This window comes from Bicyclus anynana, chromosome 7 (genome assembly GCF_947172395.1).
Source record: "Bicyclus anynana chromosome 7, ilBicAnyn1.1, whole genome shotgun sequence".
NCBI lineage: Eukaryota > Metazoa > Arthropoda > Insecta > Lepidoptera > Nymphalidae > Bicyclus > Bicyclus anynana.
The window spans coordinates 6,109,473-6,131,350 of record NC_069089.1 but is presented as its reverse complement, the minus strand read 5'-3'; the positions used below and the strand labels follow the sequence as shown (position 1 = coordinate 6,131,350).

The 21,878-nt window shown below is 33.4% G+C and overlaps 2 protein-coding genes across 2 annotated transcripts in view; both read right to left on the bottom strand.

Moving 5' to 3' along the window:
- Positions 1-9,772: 9,772 nt before the first annotated feature.
- On the bottom strand, positions 9,773-15,112 carry LOC112058220 (uncharacterized). The gene is made up of 4 exons (XM_024098929.2): positions 14,751-15,112; positions 14,376-14,459; positions 11,280-11,376; positions 9,773-11,019 (listed from the first exon to the last, which is right to left on the bottom strand). Exons 1-4 carry the CDS (start codon positions 14,772-14,774, stop codon positions 10,046-10,048), a joined length of 1,179 nt encoding a protein of 392 aa, XP_023954697.1. The 5' UTR covers positions 14,775-15,112; the 3' UTR covers positions 9,773-10,045.
- A 3,479-nt stretch (positions 15,113-18,591) lies between these two features.
- The window catches only part of LOC112058219 (uncharacterized), a 21,642-nt gene continuing 18,355 nt past the window's right edge, over positions 18,592-21,878 (bottom strand). Inside the window, exons 5-6 of the mRNA XM_052882637.1 lie at positions 19,717-19,813; positions 18,592-19,284 (exon numbers count right to left, since the gene is read on the bottom strand). Of these exons, the coding sequence (XP_052738597.1) occupies positions 19,124-19,284; positions 19,717-19,813 (258 nt within the window). The 3' untranslated portion in view covers positions 18,592-19,123. The remainder of the gene's footprint in view (positions 19,285-19,716; positions 19,814-21,878) is intronic.

The window sequence follows — 21,878 nt, the reverse complement described above, 5'->3', positions numbered from 1 at the left end:
CTTTAAAATTGCTCATCTAGATCCTTCTTAGCTTATCCTTGAAATACATTTTAAGGTATAGCAGACTCCACGTTTTTACCCCTAGTTCCCATTTCCATAGGAATACGGGATACATAAAACAAAGCTTTTGTAACTCGGTGACTATGTAGCTTTCCATTGGTATTTTTTTTTTAATTGGTCTAGTAGTTTCGTAGTTTCGGAAGATATTCGTTTCAAACAATATATGAAAATCTTACCCATTAATATATTAGTTTAGATATATAATTCAGTGGATAACACTTTTCTATTCGCTTACACAAACTACTTACTAGAATCTATTAACATTACAAAAACTCTACATTTCGTTTGAATGGTTATTAGTTAATGATAATATTTTTTGAGTAAAAATGTTGCGATAGGCCTAAAAGTTGTTTCTTTTCGAATAATGTCAACTTTATAAAGTGGCTCGTATAAATTCTTTGTCGGATATATATTTATGGTCAACTATTCGATAAGCTTTGATTGAACCGAACAAGTGACACGTGAAGGCTTGCCCAGGAGCTTTTGTGCTTTTTAGGGCATTTAATTTTTAAAATTCATTATTGCAGCATTGAATAAAGTGTAACTTTTCTCACGAATATAACTCTCATATTTTATTGATATATCTTTAACTACAATTGGTATTGTATAAAATGTAAATGAATTAAATTAATTGCAATAAATATATATATTTATTGCTATTAATTTAGTTCATAGTAGATATAGTAGAATTTCATGGTACCTATCTTTAATTCATCCCATTTTTATTAAAAGAAATTGTAACAATTAGATAAGTATATCTTGTTTTATTTAATTTTTTTTTTGTTATTTTGTTCATTAAAAAGCTTATTCAGATAAAGGTATTTAAATTAATTAAAGCGTTCTTCAGATAGTTCTTAATAATTATTTTATAGTAACAGGTACTTAATCACTCTATCACACTAATATTATAAAGGCGAAAGTTTGTGTGTGTGTGTAAGTGTGCAAGTATGTTTGTTCCTACTTTATGCTGCGGATATTAAAGTAATTTGGCTTAAATTTGAATGGCAATAGATTTTACTCTGGATTAACACATAGGCATCCCGGAAAATCCATGGTTCCCGCGGCAATTGTGAAAAACTGAATTCCACGCGGACGAAGCCGATGTAATTGTAAGGACTGTCGCCCTAGATGTTGTATGTTGATATAAGAATAAGGCGATTTATTAAACTGATATATTTATTTATTCTGTAATTAATAATTGTATAATAATATAAATAAAAGGAGTATAAAATAGGTTGTTAATTTTATGAGGTGGAATAATGTTATAATTACATCATTCATAGTGGAAAAAAACAATCTCTGAACACATGCGCGATCCACTGAGTTTTAAATATGAAATATGAAAATGTTGATGACCAGACCTCGAGTGCGCGAACGAAAAAGTTTGCCATGGAACTTCCGAACATCGCGTTTTCTAGTTTCGCCTGCATCGAGCGTTTCCCATGTAGTCGGAAGTCGTGCCGTAAATGATGCGGACCTAGCATATTCGTATAGGAACATCCATAATTAGCCCACCTATCACCACTTCAGCTTGCTCGAGAAACAGTAAAACAAATATTCAGAAATGGTATATCACAGACTACTCCGATAATCTTGTAGGATATTTGGGAGAACATCTGAGTTTATTTTTTGAAACTGATTCGGAAAGAAGAAAGTTCTTTATAAAATGTGTGCCAAGGTTCAACTCATTTAGGGCCAACTATGTACGGGAAACTACTTTTTTTAACAAGGAGTATATAATGTTGAGTAAATTATTCCAAAACTTTCGAGATAATGATAGTGAGTATCTACCTACTTATTTTAAAAATTAATGCTAAATTGTTTGTTGATGTCAATGCCTCCGTTATTTTTTTTTTACAAATAAAACTTCATACTTATATAATGCTAATGTCTGTCTGATAACATAAGATGGCTTTGACTGCTGAACGGGTTTAGGTGAATTTTGGTATAGTGATAAATGAGACTTTTAAGCAAAACATAGATTATTTATCACAATAAACGGAGTCGCAGGAGTCTGCGAGTAATCTATACATTAGAAAATTCATTTTAATTTCTTTTTAAGGATTGCAAAAGTGGCGTCCTAAACTATTATACGTAAAAGAGGAATTGTTTGTGTTCGAAGATGTCACAGAAATGGGTTATATAATGCCGAGTAACCTTAGTACTTTAATGTACAATGAGATTCTAGTAACTATAGCTGCATTAGCTAGATTTCACGCGCAGTCTTGGATTCACGAAGAGAAACACAAAAGGGAAACAGTAATGTTTCTCTGGGCATATTTCATGTATATAAATAAATAAATAAATATTCAGCTCACTATTTAGCACGAGTCTCCTCTCAGAGTGAGAAGGGTTAGGCCTTAGTCCACCACTCTGGCAGGATTCGAACTTACGCCCTCCGAATCAAAGGCAGAGGTCATATCACGTCTCTACCACTGAATATCCAATTTCAATTAAGTGAATCTATCCGGCATCACGATTACATACTTAGATAAATCGACGCACGTGACATGCGAACAAAATGATCCACTTTCATTCAATCACTATTTACTATAACGAATAACATTATTTGGATTTTATTCACGCACGATTATATGCCCTGCTACATTTCAATAGATTTGAATCACTGAAATACTCTCCTTTCTACGTTGAGTTCGAGTCGTAGGTCAGACTCAAAATTATTATTACTTTTTTCTTTCTGCGATAGATACCTCTGCGACAGATAGAGCCAATAAGATTTTAAAATAGAAATTACAATATGTTTATAAGTTATCAAAAAAATAATGAGAAAATAAACCCATTAACATTATTAACTAAAAAATAAAACATTGATGAATTACAAAATACTTGTAACCAAAATAATATTTTCATCAAGGAGACAGAATCAAGACTAGGAGATGCAGCAGAAAAACCTGAAAATGGTATTTCTGCTGCATACTACGAATGATTAACCCATCGCACTTTATCTACATTTATTCACACACGTATATACTTTTTCATTTGACCGTGTATCATCATAGCCGCACCAAACCAGGATCTGGGTGACTATTCAGTAACGGTGTTTTGTTTAACTCGCAATTTACGAATTCACCTCTATCTCTGTCTAACACGATAAACTAGAAAGAGAAATATAGAGGTGAATTCGAAATTCGCTCTTGTGAGTTACACGAAACATCGTTTCAGAATAGCCCTCCTGTATTGGGTAGATTTCATGTTTAGGGGGCGTGTGCCCACGTTAAAGTTTTTGGGGTCCCGAAAATAAACGACCCAATAATTTTCTTGGTCTAGCCGTGAAAAGGTATCAAACAGATTTACTTTCGCTTTTACAATTGGAATAGAATTATAGACTAGTATGGATAGTACTACGAAGGTATTATACTATATTTGTTTTGATATGACTCATCGTGTCAATAACCAGTGCTATGCAAAAGCAGCCAGACTAGTTTTCATAATTACGCCAAAGGTCAAATTATATGATGCCGTTGTTTCTATTTCCGACAGATTCGCGTGCGAATGTAATTTGATTTGATAATGAATGTAAATTTTATTTGTATATTCATTCTATTTGTGTATTTTGTTTGGAAGTTTTTTTGATTGGATAACCGTTGGTCCAGTAGTTAGCCATCGTGGTTTCGAATCTTGGGTCACGCTATATGAGCTACTGAGCTTTCTTTTCTTCTAAGAAATTTTCAGATGAACTTCATTTCAACTTCAACATAGTTGGGAAGTTGATGGTGTTTCATGTGTTACGAGCATATTAAGCCGTCGATCTCGGTCATTAATGATAATATAATCCGGTAGCATTTCATAGTCGTTGTTTATGAATTTAAAATTATCACTCTAAGCCCACCAACCGGCATTGAAGCAGCTTGGTGGTTCTAAGCTTCATATCCCCTCTCTTATAAAGAGTGAGGTCTACACGGCTATTCTCTAACGGTGTTTTGTATAATTCGCAATTGCGAGGTTTGAATTCACCGCTATCTTTTTCATTCTATAGTATAGTGATAAACAGAGAGAGATAGAGGTTAATTCGAAACTCGCACTCGCTAGTCTTAAAATATCGTTACAGAATAGCATAGAATACCCTAGCTGATCCAGTAGTTGCCTGGTAAAATAGACTTATAATGAACTACGTCTCAATACGAGAATCAACCTGTAATAAGTCTAGAAGGCAGCTCGGGAAATATGCTAGGAATAAATACCGGGTTTTTTCTCCCAAGGTTTGGCCTGTATAAACTCCCTGGACCTCATGAGCCTAGGTTGGTTCTATGTATAACATAAATAGTTTTCATTTCGGGAGTCTTTTTTTACATAAGTAGGTGCCTGTAAATTTGTTGGCATATCTCTTACTTTGATATTAATGTGTTATATATATATATGTTATTAATAAAATTTGTAGTAATATCTAGAATATTAAAAGAGCAGGAAATTCGATGATGCATGTAGCGTGTTGAGGGGAGTGCCATTTTGCTATTGCATAACGTATTCATTGTTTAAATAAACTACATTTCTAAATCTCTATTATATTTTTTCATTTTAAATAGATCTCTCTCTCTCTCTCTCTCTCTCTCTCTCTCTCTCTCTCTCTATTTACTTGTATGTAAATCTAAGAATATAATAATTTTTGCATTAGTTTTATTAGATAGCCCAGTAAGCCGTGGTAGCCCAGTGGATATGACCCCTGCCTCCGATTCCGGAGGGTGTGGGTTCGAATTCGGTCCGGGGCATCACCTCCAACTTTTCAGTTGTGTGCATTTTAAGAAATTAAATAGCACGTGTCTCAAACGGTGAAGGAAAACATCGTGAGGAATCCTGCATACCAGAGAATTGTCGTAATTCTCTGAGTGTGTGAAGTCTGCCAATCCGCATTGGGCCAGCGTGGTGGACTATTGGTCTAAACCCTCTCAGTCTCAGAGGAGACTCGAGCTCAGCAGTGAGCCGATTATGGGTTGATAATGATGATGAATGATGATTAGTAGATACCTTTATCTATTATGATATTGAACCTGGCAAACATATAAAATTATGTGCAATTACATACAGAGTTCATAAATGAAGTTACTTCACACGATCTTGATCTACTGATTATATCGTCGAATATTAGTGCGAATTATATAAGGAAAGGTAAAAAGTTGACCAACTATATAGGGATATGTCTTTCACAACGCCGACATAACTCTTAAATATTAACCCGGTTTCGATCTATCACTGTCACACTTTAAGGTTGTTATAATTTTGATTTTATTAATACGATAGTAAAGAATGTAATGAAGTTTTATTACAGCAATTTTATTACTGTGATATTTTTAACTAAGATTAATAACAATTTAATCAGTGCTACACTATAATTTATATATTTTCCGAAACCTAAGGTTGCCTGGAAGAAATCGCTATGTAGCGATAAGCCGTATATTGTATACTGCTTCTTCCTTGTATTGTTTGTATTTTTTCGTTTTATGTTGTAATGTAAAAATTAAGAATATAAATAAATAAATATTTCACGACCTTTTTTGATTAGTTGTGTAAGCATTGGTTTTTAACCGAAAGTCGTAGGCTAAGATTCATCATCATCGTCTTATCATTCTTCGATCCAGTGGTTAGTTTTTGTAATATATATGGATTACAAGCTTTAAATATTAAGCATTTCTTTCCTCTAAAAACGGATGTCTACTAGAAGGCCTTTTATAAGAATTTCGAAACTCCGCTGTTCTAAGCCGTCTGCATCCAGCGACTTCCTGCAACTTGCTCGATGTCAGTCCGCCTAGACGGGGCTCGACCATCACTAAGACTCTAATATTCATTGGTTCTTCGAACTATGTGCCCCGTCATTTGACACTTTAGCTTCGAGACTCGTTGAGGTATATCGGTAAGGTTAGTTCTTCTACGGATCTCCTCACTTCACACACTTCACTAGCTGACGCCGCGCGGTTTCACCCACGTGGTTTCCGTTTCCGTAAGAATACGGGGATAATATATAGCCTATAGCCTTCCTCGGTAAATGGGCTATCTAACACTGGAAACATTTTCAAATCGGACCAGTAATTCCTGAGATTAGCGGCGTTCAAACAAACAAACTTTTCAGCTTTATAATATTAGTATAGATTGTTAGATACCTTCAAGTAGAATCACTCCGTGACTTTAACTAACGTGTGGTTAATAAACTAATACCCGTAGTAAATAAAAATAATGTATTACAGACATGCATATCATAATACACGTATGAGTATGATACGTACCTACCACACAATATTTCGTAATGTAATTACTGCATACTCTAACCTATATGCCATTACCTGTTTAACACGGTATGGTAATGCAATTATGGTGTGGGTATAACAGTCCTCATGCTCGATATATTAATACTAAGCAATAAATATAACCGTATTGCGTATTTACTTTTATCTCATGTTGAAATCTCTTTAGAACCTGGTTAATAATATAAGGTGCTTGCTGAATTTATTGTATCTATTTGTTTAATTTATCAGAATTCTCGACCAGTTGAAAGACCAGCGTAATACGTATTTAAAAAGAGGAGGCTGGGTAGCGCTTTCTAAAAGAACCACAGGAAAGAACTGTCTGACAAATAAAAATCTTTAAAATACCTACAAACGACTTGAATTCGGCATCACCTAGCCGGTGGTCTAACCGCTTTCAAACTGATCGATAGGTAGCAGATACAATGTTATTTTTTACTTTTTCGTTTAGTGGTTACATATTTTAGTGTTATAAAAGGCGGTCGTTTTTTTTTTAATTTTTTAAATGACCATGGAGCGTATATGATTTTTATCAGTGAGTTTTCGGTATCAACCCATATTCAGCTCACTGCTGAGCTCGTGCCTCCACTCAGAATGAGAGGGGTTAGGTCAATAGTCTACCACGATGGTCCAATGCGGATTGGTTGACTTGACACACGCAGAGAATTAAGAAAATTCTCTAGTATGTAGATTTCCTCACGATGTTTTTTCTATAAAGAGCTCAGCCCTACAATGTGTCGTTGAAACAGGCAAATACTGATTTCCTAATTCGATTACTATCATAAAATGATAGACACCGAATTCGTTTAGCATTTAATAGTTTTCCATACAGGGCTACGAAGTATTGTATCACTAAATGAAATTGCGTTAAACGAACTCATACTATTGTCAAAAGCTTGGTTACTTTTATTTTTGAGAGAAACTGAGTTAGTAGTGAATAACCCAGCAGGTGGGCTACCTGCTTATTTCGTAAACCTAAAATTGGTTGTGTAAAACTAATCTCGATAGTCATTTTAAGTATCGTTGACATTTAACAGAATAATACACAGTCCATGAAACAGGACAGCTATGTGACCTGCTTATGTAGATGCAAATGAATTTGAATTTACGAATAGGCATGAATTTACTACGCCGCACAATGCATCTGTTTGTCTTGGACCTTAGAATGAGTCCACACTATGCGCCAACAAACTGATATAATATAAATGAACCAGGTTTAATCTGTAGTTTTTTATAAAACTTTCTTGATTAAGATGACACATACATATGTATCACTGTTATGTAACAATGTCTTTGTAGTTTGACATTGTCTCTAGTTTGTCTCTATCTCTCTCTGTTTAACACTTTACTATAGAGAGATAGACACTAATTCGAAACTTATACTGTCGAATTTTAAAAACATCGTAACAGAATAACGTATGATAAAATATGTATAGCTAAAAATAAAACGCGCGTGCTTAAAATGTGTCTATTCATACTAAAGATACCCTTAAAGCTTACTCTGCAACGGTGTCTGGAACTGGGTTGCCACGTAGTCAAGGATCTAAAGGATTTACTTTGGACTTTTCTTACCTGTTACTTTACAAAGCACTACACTTTATATTTGTTTACCATTAATCATATACGCCATGTTACTCAGGGATAATATAATGGTGAAAAAACTTTTTATATCGGTACAGTGGTTCGTCGTTCGTCATTTCCTTTATACTATTAATGTAGACGAGGGTTTCACAACTACAAAGCCTGAAAATGCCAAATCTTTGTCTCTGTAAAGTAATGTTTGCATGTTTGTCTTCTACGGTTTCCGAAAACATTCATCCAGTTGTGATAAAAGTTTGTTGAGTTATGTATCCAAACGAAAAATAATGGTCTGTAAAATATTGCAATCATTTTGTAATAGGCGTTTCAGGGTTTGCCTAATTTATCAGTCATACTATAAACAAACAGACTTGACTGATCATCTTTCTCTACAATTAGTCGAGAGAAAATGGGTCAACGGGAAGAACTTAAGACCTCTCGATGTTGAGTACAACCTTTACTGTTGGAGCCTTTATTGTTGGAGTTTTTGACGGCCTCCGTGGCGCAGTATTATGCGCGGTGGATTTACAAGACGGAGGTCCTGGGTTCGATCCCCGGCTGGGCCGATTGAGATTTTTTTAATTGGTCTTTGCCGGTAGGGTGGCTAGTTACCACCCTACCGGCAAAGACGTATCGCCAAGCGATTTAGCGTTTCGGTACGATGCCGTGTAGAAAACGAAAGGGGTGTGGATTTTCATCCTCCTCCTAACAAGTTAGCCCGCTTCCATCTTAGATTGCATCATCACTTACCATCAGGTGAGATTGTAGTCAAGGGCTAACTTGTAAAGAATAGAAAAAAAAGCCTATTTAAAATAAACCATTTTGATTTATTAATTTTGAATATCAGTTGTCTCGCTTTCTGTGAACGCCTTGAGGCCAGTAAGAGTGCGGTTAAGTCGTGCAGTGTTGCGACAATGGCAGCCGTGTCACGGCCGCGCCCAGCGAATGCGGTGAATGTCCACGAGCACATGTGTATACTGAATAAAACATTCGTAAAACAACCAATTTAGACCATGTACGCCTTATCTGTACAATTTTTCAAATGATAACTATTATTGTTGCGCATAAATAAAAGATTTCTTACTTTTTTGTTGTCTAGACATGTGGTAGATTGTTGCTTGAAATAATTCATGATATTTAGCCTAGATTAAAAGATACCAGCCATTATATTCCCAAAAATTACACCCAATTAATGAATAAATCCCGTAAAGAGAGTTTTGCTGACACCGTGATAGATAAGGTTAAAGATGGAGTCAGCCACAACCCTCATGTTACGTGAGGTACACGAGGTTTAGAACTAAAGGAAGAGCTAGCATTTAAATCTAACGTAAGTCACAAATAGAATACATTTCTAAAAAAATCTATATGTGACTTAGTTGCGGGTTTTCATTATATTAAATGCAGGGTCTTAAGTCAATATCCCGAGATATAAACGTCCTTGTGAGGTAATGCGTGGCCTACACTCCCGTTCGCTCCAGTTTCTTTACTTTCACTCTCATTGTACGATCGCTTACGCAAGCGCTTATAACTGATACAGCCTCGTCAAATATAATGATATTACTTCGAAACAATTGCATAATTAAAACACAATTTTTTACTCGTCTTAATAACAGGTGGTCAGCTGACTAACACACTTTCTTCATTGTTATGCCCTCAAGGAATTAATTGTTGATTGATTTAATATTAGAGATCTCTTATAGTCATATATTATCTAATTGGTTGCATTAAGAAAGTAAGTATGTTATGAATGTAGAACGGAAACCAGAACGTTTGCAATGGTTTGTACAACCAATATCTGCATGATATTATTAAATAATAGCCAATAGTGTGACTAAATTAACATATGACATTTTCAATGAGATAGTAGTACATAAAACAGATTTTGAGAAACAAATTTATCGTTTAGTAAAAAAAGTAACTTTAATAAATAATACAAACATAAACAAGAAATAAAAATAGAAAAGGAGAATTAGCTTAAGTAAATCACAGTCTTCAATACGAACTTAGAAACAATTTTGGTTTTTAAAATTTCCTAAATCAGTCAACTCTTGAACTAAAATTACATCTCTGTGCTTTTTTACATTACACGTTGAGACGTCGATATTTAAATAATGCCAGTCTTTACAATACTTATCCTAGTTTGTATTTACATCTTAAATATCAAATATGTCTAAAATGTTTAAGATAGGCTTCTTTTTCTTTACAACTTTTCGTATTACTTCTGTATGTGTACCTCGGGGAGGCTTATGGAAACGTTCATCTTCGTAAGTTTCATCAAACTCTTCTTCAATATCTGGATGATACTGGTCTAGAACACGTGGTGGCTTTTTAAGTTTCTTTTTAGGGACTAAAACATAGTCATCTAAATCTTCAGAGTCAAAAAGTTCCTGATTTTTGTAGGGCTTATGTTTTTTCTTTGGTCTTGGGGGTAAATAATCAGAATAAGAATCTTCCGAATGAGGAATATCTGACATTTCTGAATAACTGTTTTTAGTTGATGACCAACTGTTATGATCATCTAGCTTATACGGCTTGTATCGATCGTTTTGCTTATACATATGAATTAATTTTTCTATTTCTATATTTGATGCATCCCCTACATATTTATCATAATCATTGGTATACGAATCAGGTGTTGAATGTGGGTATTTTTGCTTACGAAAGTCTAAGTCAGATCCGTGGCTAAAGTATTTATGTTTATGCTTCTTATTTTTAGTATTACAATTTGGATCAAAGCTGACTCCAACATGACTATGACCACTGGCCTCAGCGTTAAGGTCGTCTCGTGGGTGTTTTATACTAAAGCTATGTGTATATTCACTGGGTTCCATATCCATTGGATATTTTGGTCGTTTTGATAGTGGATAATCTTTGAATAGTGATTCGTACGGATGATTCTGTCGTTTTCTATCGATTGCTTTATAAGAACTATCTATGTCACCGTCTTCTGAAAAATCATAGTTTCTATCGTAGTCTCTAAGTGCTTTTTCTTCCATTGCGTCTTCTCCATACATCGGTTGTGCGTCTAAACCATCTCTATTGACTGTTGCGGTAAATCCAGTATTTGGTCCAGCTGAGTATTCTACAGACCTCATAGAACCATCTGGTTCTATTACACTGTAATGACCTGTAATGATAAAAACAAATTGCTATTGATCAGTTTTAATAAAAAAGAGGATTCGAATCGAGCCGCCAGCATCCACCAGCTCTCTGCAAACCGTTTGATATCCTCGGTCCAACAGATATTGTGTTTATATACCGTTTACATTTTCTCAACAAATTGATGCCCACTGCTGGTCATTTGAATGTCATATTAAGGTCATGTTGACAGCTTACTTTATCTCGTCAACATAATAATAAATATGTAAAATTAATATTACTTCGTACCTTTAACCGTGTCACCTTTTTTGGCTTCCCAAACAGTTTTAATGTCACCGGTGTGAGTGTCAGATACTCCATACCCAAATGAATAGTTGGGATTTTCCTGAAATTATAATAAAAAATTATTAACACTCGATGTCAATGTAACATATTACTTTGCGCTCCTCAATTAGGTTGATGTGTTGCATTGGAAAAAATATCAAACGAGGAATGTGTGAAATGATAGCTCGCGTGCATTGACTCCGTATTTTACTTGTAGTGACAATTCGTTGCATGTCTACTGATTATACTTTAGTATTCAGAATAATCAATGAAGTTTTTAATAGTTTCCATAAAGTTGGAATGCTACTTGTGTAATCAAGTCGAAAAGACGTGAGAGCACAGATGTCAGCTCGTCTATCTAATAGCATACTTTCATCGCTACACTTTCGTTTACGATACGCTTCTTGAATACACTTGCACTTTTTACTGGCAACTAAATTTTATGTGCCTATTTTATTGCTCGCATGACATTGACGAATTAACAATTTGAAACTTTCGTAATAATTAACAAATTAACAGTATACGATAATTTGGATTTGAAGTGATTTGAAGAAGTGATATCTGAATGAATGGATTTGAAAGTTGATACGGCATTATGTTTATAAACAAAAGTTGTAAATGTCAATGGCTGGCGGCCATCTTCTCAAGTTCAAGATGAGTGAGTAGTGCACGCTCGCGCTTCACGTCAATGTCAATGACAGATCGTTCACATTTCAACTGTTTCCGCGTTACAATGTTCGTTTTGTATTTAATAAGCAAGAATTTCTGTGCAGTAATGTAGTCTGATTCCTGTTTAAAAAAACTGAATAATTGCAACAGTTTTCCATGCGTAAATAAATCTTTATGATTACTTTAATTAATGTTGTTTATTAGTTTAGATCTTTATTTAATGTAACTTTAAAGTTCTTAGTTCGTTTATAGTACAGTAGTGAGATTGAAATATGAACAGCTGTTTGCGGAATCGTACCAGCTGGCTAATTCACTATATTTGACGTATGCTAGAGCATGTACGAAATTAAGATTCTATGTAACAAAATGTCATCCGGTGCGTACTGATGGATATCTTACAGTAGGTAGATGAAAATTCTCAATTGATTTGATGTTTATTTTAATAAGTTGATAGTAAAGACCAAAATAGATAATTTTAACAAAAAAGACCAGCTGAACGCCGAAACTCTAGGAGGTATGTATAAATTAGTTGATAAAAAAATCTATAACAGGAACGATACCTTTAAAGACTATTTATATTATACATGGCACACAGCTTGCAAATACTTTAGAGATTTTGTCTTAAGTTTACATAAACTTAGTTCATCATTTTTAAATAGTTATTTAGTGTGTGTGGTATTTTCATGTTACTGTAATGCATTCGCAATAACTAAGTCAAGGATTTGTTATTTAAATCAATAGTAACAATATAGACATTACACGCTTTTTAACGGTCCGTTTGCATGTTAATGTGAATTTCCACACGATTTAATTTGAGAAACTTTCAATAGTGAATATAATTAATTTTCATTTCATTTTATTTAATTTAAAATGAATACACAATATCGGTTATGAAGATAACAATACATTTGGAAAAAGTTAAATAGGTATACCGTTTAAGAATAACTTTAGGAAAAGTTTTTTTATTTGCGTATTAATAGTACGAGAAAGCCCTGTTTTAAGACTAAATTTTAAAATCTAACAATATGTTTATTTCCTTTTTAATTATTTAAATATGTTTTGTGTTTGATTTGCTTACAGGGTCACAACAACATGGTTGATATTTTTTTAATTAATTGTACCTACGCTCCGTAGACTTCATGATCACTGTCAATTGCTCGGCTGGCCTATTCCCTATTTTGGTCTTTATTATCAACCTATAAACATCAAATCAAATGACAAAATGTCATTTACCTACTATATGTTATTCGCCAGTAAGCACCAGATAACATTTTAACACAGAATCTCAATTTCGTATAATATGTCAACTAGCAAACGTCAAAGATAGCGAATTAACCCGCAGGGATTATGTTGTCAAATTATTGTATCCCACGTAGATTCCACGGGAACACCTTTTGTGCGCCATTTTTATGAACGTAAATGTCTATACAGTATATACAGTCTATAAAGTATGTTATGTCGCTGCAGGGCTCCGAATATGGCGTTATAGAAGAGCTTTAAGCTAATTGACGAAACAGTCGTTATGTGTTCGAGTACGCAAATATTGAAAGTGAAGTACTCGTTGTGTCGACATGTAATGGTCCTGTTTCGCTCCACATTTCCCCATAATCTCAAACCCGTTTTAAGTAGGTAAAAGTACACTAAAAGAACCAGTTTGCATTAATATTATATGTGGCATAATAAGCCAATTGACCGGTTCGGATTATATTATTTTTGTATTATAAATTCACGATTGTGATGATTATAGAAACAGAACATTAAATGTATTGATACATATCAATATGTTTTATTTATAAAGTTCATTAAATCTATTTTAGACGACTTGTCAACTACTAGTATGTTTTGCTTTGTAATTTTGAGGAGATTATAGAGTGGAGATCAGTTTATGTTAACTGAAGTTTTAGTGGTAAGCTTAATTCTATGACAAATTTACCAACTTAAGTGCCGCCAAATGATTTAGCGTTTCGGTACGGTGTGACATATTTTAAAAATCTTCCAAGTTAGCCATTTCAAACATATTCGTTAATTGACATTACGAGAGATCTCTATCACGTGCCAATTTCTCGTGAAAGATAATTTATGTATGATTTACTAAAGATAATTCCTGCAGCTTGTGATTTTTTTTTCATAGACAACGTATAGTAGCCGTTGAAAGTTCAAAACTTACAAGGTCTCAGAATTACGATAGCAGTTAATATGACTGTTTAAGGGCTTATTTACTTGAAACCTAGAGTCATTATCATCAATATCCAGTTAGAAATTCATATGCGTGCAGTTGTTCGTTACATTATTATTTGATTGCCGTTTATAGTCATTAGTAATAAATTATTTCTAATTATGGAAGATTACCGCTACACTATTAACATTATAAACAGAAATTTAACTACGTACTTCATTGGGGTGCTGGTACCCTGTGGAATCGTCAACGTAATGGTCTTCTTGCCCATTTGAAAGTAAAACTTTCACTATAATTACCTGAAATGAAAAGAAAGTATCATTTATTGTCTTTTAGCTCCTTAATAAAAGTACTTTATTGCCAGTGCAGTTAATAAATAATAATTTATCTGTTGTATTTGTATAGTATATTTAATCAAATAATTGGAAATTTATATTTTTGTTATAAACAATTAATTTTATTACGCATCATAAATAAATTTAAAGTAATCCTGTAAAAAATAAATCACTGATTTTGAATATGAAATTTAATGACTGATAATATTAAAATAGTAAATGATTTACTAAAATAAAAATAAATTAAAAACTCACCAACACTGTTAGTAATTTCGCCATAATCACTAATCCACTACGCAAAAATCACTATAGAGTTTGACGTCATTCACTAATTTCTTTATTTTTTTTTATTTCTCCACAAAAACTAGTGTCAATCTGTCCATATCCAAGGTTGAAGCTACGCGAAGACGGCATGCAATGTTCATCACTTACCTATTTATAAACGCACACAATCATACCAGCGATATGCGTATGCACGTACGCACACTTTATCAACGCTGTCATTTACTTGTACCCAAGACTAGGGTCGCAACGTAATTGGTTCTAGAAATTAGGAAAAGGAGTAAAGTTGTGCTAGATTAAGTACATGACATACTCATGCTTAGCTTGTGTGTGTAATCTTAGCTTAAATTATTGTTTTATATTAATTATTAATTTGTAATTAATATATAACAAAAACTACAAAAGAAATATGACATTTAATGACAAGTGACATGAACTAAATTATGTGGTGTATTTTACATATACACATTTTTAAATGATACTATAATGTTTAATTATTTAAATAATTCAATTAATCTTTGAATGTTACCAAAATGCTTGATTATTATTTGGCAATCACTAAATAATGGTGGATGGAAGCGATATTTCATCACGATCTCGATGCTCTATTTCTGAAACTTTATTACTCTTCACGAATTTCACTAAAACGGGAATATCCATCAAATCTCAAAAATAACGTAACCCTACCTCGGATGTGCATACTGTAATTGCGTTAACTATTATTTAGGCCTATGCTTACAATAGACAATGTTGTACCCCGGATGAAGATTAGACAGAATTTCCTTACATCTTGAATAAGATAGGCACAATATCTGGTTAGATATACATCTTAATAGTAGTATCATTAATTCTGGTCTTTCGGTTGCATGAAGGCAATAAACTACTTTAGCTGCTACTTTATTTAAGAACAAGCAAACGTTTCTAATAAATTCATTTGCTCGCCAAAATTATTAAACGGCATACGATTCTGCAACTTATACTCGTATTGCATTGCGGTTGAACAGAGGTTTTGACTTTTTTATATACTGAATTGAGTATTTGATCATGTATTGTAATAAAACCTATCAAAATGCAGTAATTGATAGAAAAATCAGAGTTATATAAGAGTAAAGATGAAAATCTTCTTATGTTAAGTGCTTAGCTACTATCTTACTGTCTGGTGAAATTGGTAGTAGTAGTTAGATAGATAGATAGTGTTAGATAGGGTTGGTTCCCAGCTAGGGTTAGTTTAGGACAATATAATTTCTTAATTTACTCAGCTCAGGTGTGGTCTGGTGCGAGCGAGGCTTCGGCCGTGGCTAGTTAACACCCTACCGGCAAAAACATACGGCCAAGCGATTTATCGCTCTGGTACGATGCCGCGTAGAAACTGTCAGAGGTGGGTAAAATAAATTAAAAAAGTAAGGCCACTTTCATTTTCACATCATATAAGACCGCAGTCAAGGGTTAACTTGTCACTGAATAATAAAAGTCCATTTCAATATTACATCTTAAATACTTATAATAATTATGTACGTAAATTTTTTTTTATAGAATCTAAATAGAGCCTCAATAGCTCAACGGTAAGATCGGTCGGCCTCATCACCGAGAGGTGGTGGTTTGATCTCCGCCCCGTTGGTCAATTGTCGTACCCACTCCTAAGTCACACACACACTCCACAGTCTTTCCCGACTAGTTGGAGGGGAATTTCACATGTGAATGGTCACATTAAAAACATTACAAACATATAAAAAAATAATAACCTATTTATGCTTTATCAATCATCATCAAGTACGGCACTTTTATAACGCTTATAATAATGGACCGAGAGCGTACGATAGCCAGACGTACCTCATGTTAGGGTTATTTTAAAGTTCGCCAGTCCATGCTCTTACCGTAAGTACTCTATCCAGTTATGGACTTTGGACTTTGGATAGATCCTCAAGTATTCAAAATTCAAAATTATTAACAATCAAACTTACTTTGCAAGCACTTTCGAAACGCCAATTAATAATATTATTAGATAATAATTGGTCGAAAACTAATAATTAAAATTACGAAGGTTCCAAATGCGCCTTGGCCGTTAAGAGCCCACAACATTTTTTTTTATTTTTGATATTTCCTCTGGATTATCATGAGGGATTCCTCCTATCGCCAGATCTCAGATCCTTCTCAGAGCTTCGTGGCAACCCTTCGCGACCTTATTCGATTAAAAAATTTCAACTGTGTCTTTCGAAGGATTGCAGCGAAAATATGTGACACAAATTAGGAACCTAATTTCTCTTATTTCGGCGAGGAAAGTTAAAAAAAATACGCTTTAAACTTGGTCGGTTGCCCTCAACCTTTACACCTGCTATCTTACAAAGTCACCACAGTTTAAACTCAACTACTACTTTCCTGAAATACGGTATGTCTGGCTATTGCAGGCTGTCTATCCATAAAACATTGTACTTAAATATATTTCTTTTGACGTTAAATAATATTACGTGTTTTATGCAAATAAATAAAAGTAATACGACTATGAAAGTAAATAATAATGTACTGTTAGAAAGTTAAAATCATACAATAAAACTTGTTTTCTTACTGAAGAACAATAAAATAACTTGAAAAAAATTTAGTATCTACAGTATCGTGATCTATAAAGATCGCAAACAAGTTTTAGTATCGATTACAATAATCGCACGTGTTGATGTTTCTAAACGCGATCCATGTATTCAAGGAAAGTGAACTCGATTTGTGTTATGCATGTGCTATGTGCATACCAATTAGCATACTATTAAATTTTACTATCGATCATTACGTTACGTAGGCTTTTAGTATTTACGCGGGTCTACATGACGCTACCATTGGATACAAGTAACTCGAAATCGTGTTATTTAAGAGTCCTTACAAGATACCGTAGACTGAAAATGATGTGGGAGATGATGAATCTACATAAAAAGTAGAGACAAATAAGTAACGTCACATACAAACAAGCTAGTACAAGCTCAAAATGTATATATTTTAAGACAGTTAATCAATTTAACTCCATTGTTATAGTTTTTTTTGGTATTGACAAGTTTTAGTGTTTTATATATAAATATAAAATTAAATAGAGGGTCTATATCTGTGTGTCTATGTCTATATCTTTGCTGTAGAATCAAATTCCATTCGCATAAGTTTCTCACATGCCATACAATTTTGAACAACACGTATGTAAATATGTGTTGCACGTACTGCCTATAATGACTATGATAACATTTATGAGGTGGTTGCATATACTTTTATTGTCAACTAATTCATAATGTTTCATGCTCGAGCTCTTCGAATAACGATGATGAATTAGATGAGGAAGGAATTACCTTTTTCATTTCCTTTTTAGTGTAATGGCTCTTACCTTCTCCCTTGTCGACATTTTAAACTAGACTAATATAGCAGATTGTGCAGTAATAAATATATTCATATAAGTAGCATGTATCTATATCAGCTTCAAATACTTAGGGCATCAATAAATTTTATTTACAAATAAATTCTGTATTGAGATTAAATATTATTTGCATGCACCTTCAACTTTTCAGTTATGTGCATTTTAAGAAATTAAATATCACTTGTCTCAAACGGTGAAGGAAAACGTAGTGAGGAAACCTGCATACCAGAGAATTATCTTAATTCTCTGCGTGTGTGAAGTCTGCCAATCCGCATTGGGCCAGCGTAGTGGAGTATTAGCCTAACCCCTCTCATTCTGAGCTCAGCAGTGAGCCGAATATGGGTTGATGACGATATTTGCAGTGCAAAATTTATAACAAATACTTAAAGTTACTAAAATATTTTTCAGTAATAAAATAATAGTCTAAAGTATGACAGAAGAAATGCATTGTAGATCAATCAAGTCAAGCCCACTATCGTCAAAAGTTTAGTGAGAAATTCAGTACCTACATTAATGTGGAAAGTAAAATTTTCCGATCAATTAACCATTAAGTATGTGGAGAAATTTGGAGTTCTAAGTTTCTGATCTAAAAATAGCTGTAGAATTACATCAAACTAGCTAAAAAAATAGCTGTTAATACAACCAAGAGAAATATTACTTTCACGCATGTTATATGAATTTTCCCGATAAAAATTAAATACCTTTTGTAGAAATCTGTAATGCATAGGTACCTACATAATTAAGTTATTCCTGTGTAAAATCAAAAAAAATTTTTTGTCATTCAATTAAATGATTATAATAAATAATTTACAAAACACATTATTATTGTAAAATTGAACTATTAGCTAACACTTAAAACTGTTATCATAGAAAATAGTTATTTTACACTCCCGCAATATCACAGCTTCATTGCATTTCACTGCCCTCTGTTGGTATACGGTGGAAATTCTATGCACGCCATCTAGTGGTATCTGTAGAAACCAGTACGATAGCTATTGCTATGGACCTGTGGGTGGTACGAGTGGCCAATTCGCTTTACCACCGCATTGAAACCATTGTGCTTGTCGGCTGTGTACTCCACTATGCGGGTCGTGCCGTCAGGGTCCGCCACTGAGTAGGCACCTGGAAACATTTGCCGACAGTTATATGCTAACCAGTAAAACCCAAAACCTTAAATCTATAATTTGACTACAATTATTCATAAAAAATAAAAAAAATAATGATTTTGTGGGCTAGTCCGAGACCGAGCGTTATCATTCGCCATCTAGCGGCACTATTGTTTAAATAGGACTAGAAAACAACGCCATCTCTGCCGTTGGGTACTAAATTTTTATAAATTATGTGACTTAAGCCACTTAAGCTATGGTTATAAGAAAATTTTATTCATGATATAGAAGAGCATTTGACTACCTTTAACTTTCCCATGACTAAGTTTTAGTAGTTACTATTTTTATTCTACTTTGAAAATATTTTTTAGAATGCTTTGCAAAACTTATTAATGTGTTTGTTTCATCGTTGATATTTCGTCATATTTTTTTTATAGATTCATTTTACCTTTTACTACATCCCCATCTCGCGTCTCCCATTTGGTTTTGAAATCACCAGTATGGGGGTCCTTTACCGAGTAATCGTATGAATACTTGGGATACGCCTGAAATAACAAAAGAAGCAAACATTATAACCAACGCAATGCATAATCACACATATTAAAATCTAAATTTATTGTGTTAAAACAGTTTTCAGAGGATGTAGGTCTAATTATGGAATCATTTTAAGTCTAAACTATTTTTTTTTTTTATTATAAGTAAATACTTTATAAAGAAGTAATAATTAAATTCGTGAACAATATTTTTTACTTATTATTACTCTTACTTTTACAATATTTTGATATCATAGAAAAGACATCAACGCGCTTGCGGCTGGCGCGTTTAAATACAAAATATGAATTGTTATATTACAAAAGTACTAATTTAATCAATTTTGCAAATATATATTTTTATAACTATTCTTTGCTAACAAGAACAACAGTGATAAAAATAACAATAAAAATTGTTGTTATATAGTTACTAATACTGTAGGTACTAATTTAATAAATGGAAGTGACTATTTACACGTAAACGGCAAGAATTAATTTATTTTCATTCATACAATCAGTTGTACGATTAGCTTATCTATTGCACAGTGAACAATTTTACACCCTACAGAAGAGTTTTAAGAGACATTTATGTTGCAAGGTTCAGTTATATTTTTCATGTCGTAGAATGCATATGGTTGCACGTTTCGTATGAAAGTATTTCAGTTTCAGAGTACATAATGTTTAGTTTTATTACAAATGTCACATAATTACTTGATAACCACATAAATATATATCGAATCCTGTATCGAATAATATCGAATAATCGGTCATAAGTCCGAAGCTCTGCTCGGAGTTTTTCTCTCTGCCTCACGATGGACCAGGCACCCGTAAGGTGAATCCACGGAATGCTAAAATATTCGTATATAATTTCCTAAAAACACCATGAAGGAAGGATAGGTAGGTACCTTTGGGAATTCTTCAAAGGCATAGGTATGCTTTCAAACGAGAACAATATACTATGTAGTATTCATATCCGTGATTTATTCTTTAAGCAATACAACCTGCGTTATTACAATATTCCATGCAAAATATTATTGCAGTAATGTAAATGACAGGCGTATGCATGTCGTGTCGTAAATAGGACGTCACGGTGTCTTGACGGGGCCATGGTTTGATAGATTTGAATGAACAATCTTTAGGGTTCCATATCCAAATGGCTAAACGGGACCCTATTACTAAGACTCCACTGTCCGTCCGCCCGTCTGTCCATCTGTCACCAGGCTAAATCGTAACAGTTAAACAGTTGAAATTTTCACTGATGATGTAGAATAATGTAAGTATTTTTCTGCCATTTTTATAGATTATGGGTCAGAACTCTTCGTGCGTAACTTGCACTTGGCCGGATATTTATGATTACCTAATACATACTACCTCGTACTTGTTATACTCTTTCTTTTCCAAGTTTTACTTATATACACATGAACTGATTTTCAAAATATTTATTACTTATTAAGGTATGATTTATTAAGGTAAATGACATGCCATGTTTTTTATATTTAGAGACGGAAAAAAAAATCATGAATCAAATGAAATCGCTGTTTACCGCTAGTCTTTAATGTAATTAAATTGTTTTTTATATTTTGTATTTTGTTATCTATACTATACTAGAATCTCACAATAATCCCGCTGATTGGCCGACTTACACGTGAAGTGTGATGAATTAGATCTCGTTGATAAATTATTAAACTTTTTCCGAGGCACAAAATCGTAAAATCATTTATTTTTTGACGGTTTAAATGCAGCTGCAGCAGATTAGTGTTTATGACTTATAGACTAATTATATTAACAAAAAATATTATGGTATTTATTATGCTACTGTGACTTGCTGCTCAATAGTAAAAACTGTGGTTTCTTTCTTTATTTAAATTCAGGTGATCTCGTTGAATGAGTCCAAAACTCAGACTAATTACATAAGGGCTAGTATTGCACCCAAATTCACGAACAAAATTGTCAATTGTCTGTCATTTTGTAAGGAAAACGAGCTTAAATTTGGTATATATTTTATGATAAACTAGAAGTTTTTGCCCGATTTTTACACCATCTGACTACACAAAAAGGTATTTTTACGGAGCTCTTTAAC

Bases quoted from the DNA above. Each gene is read 5' to 3' on its own strand.
- LOC112058220 (XM_024098929.2), bottom strand. From the start codon at position 14,774: ATGGCGAAATTACTAACAGTGTTG. The intron at 14,460-14,750 runs GTGAGTTTTTAA...TTTTCATTTCAG, and splicing joins CGAAATTACTAACAGTGTTG to GTAATTATAGTGAAAGTTTT. The intron at 11,020-11,279 runs GTACGAAGTAAT...TTATCATTACAG, and splicing joins AAAAGGTGACACGGTTAAAG to GTCATTACAGTGTAATAGAA.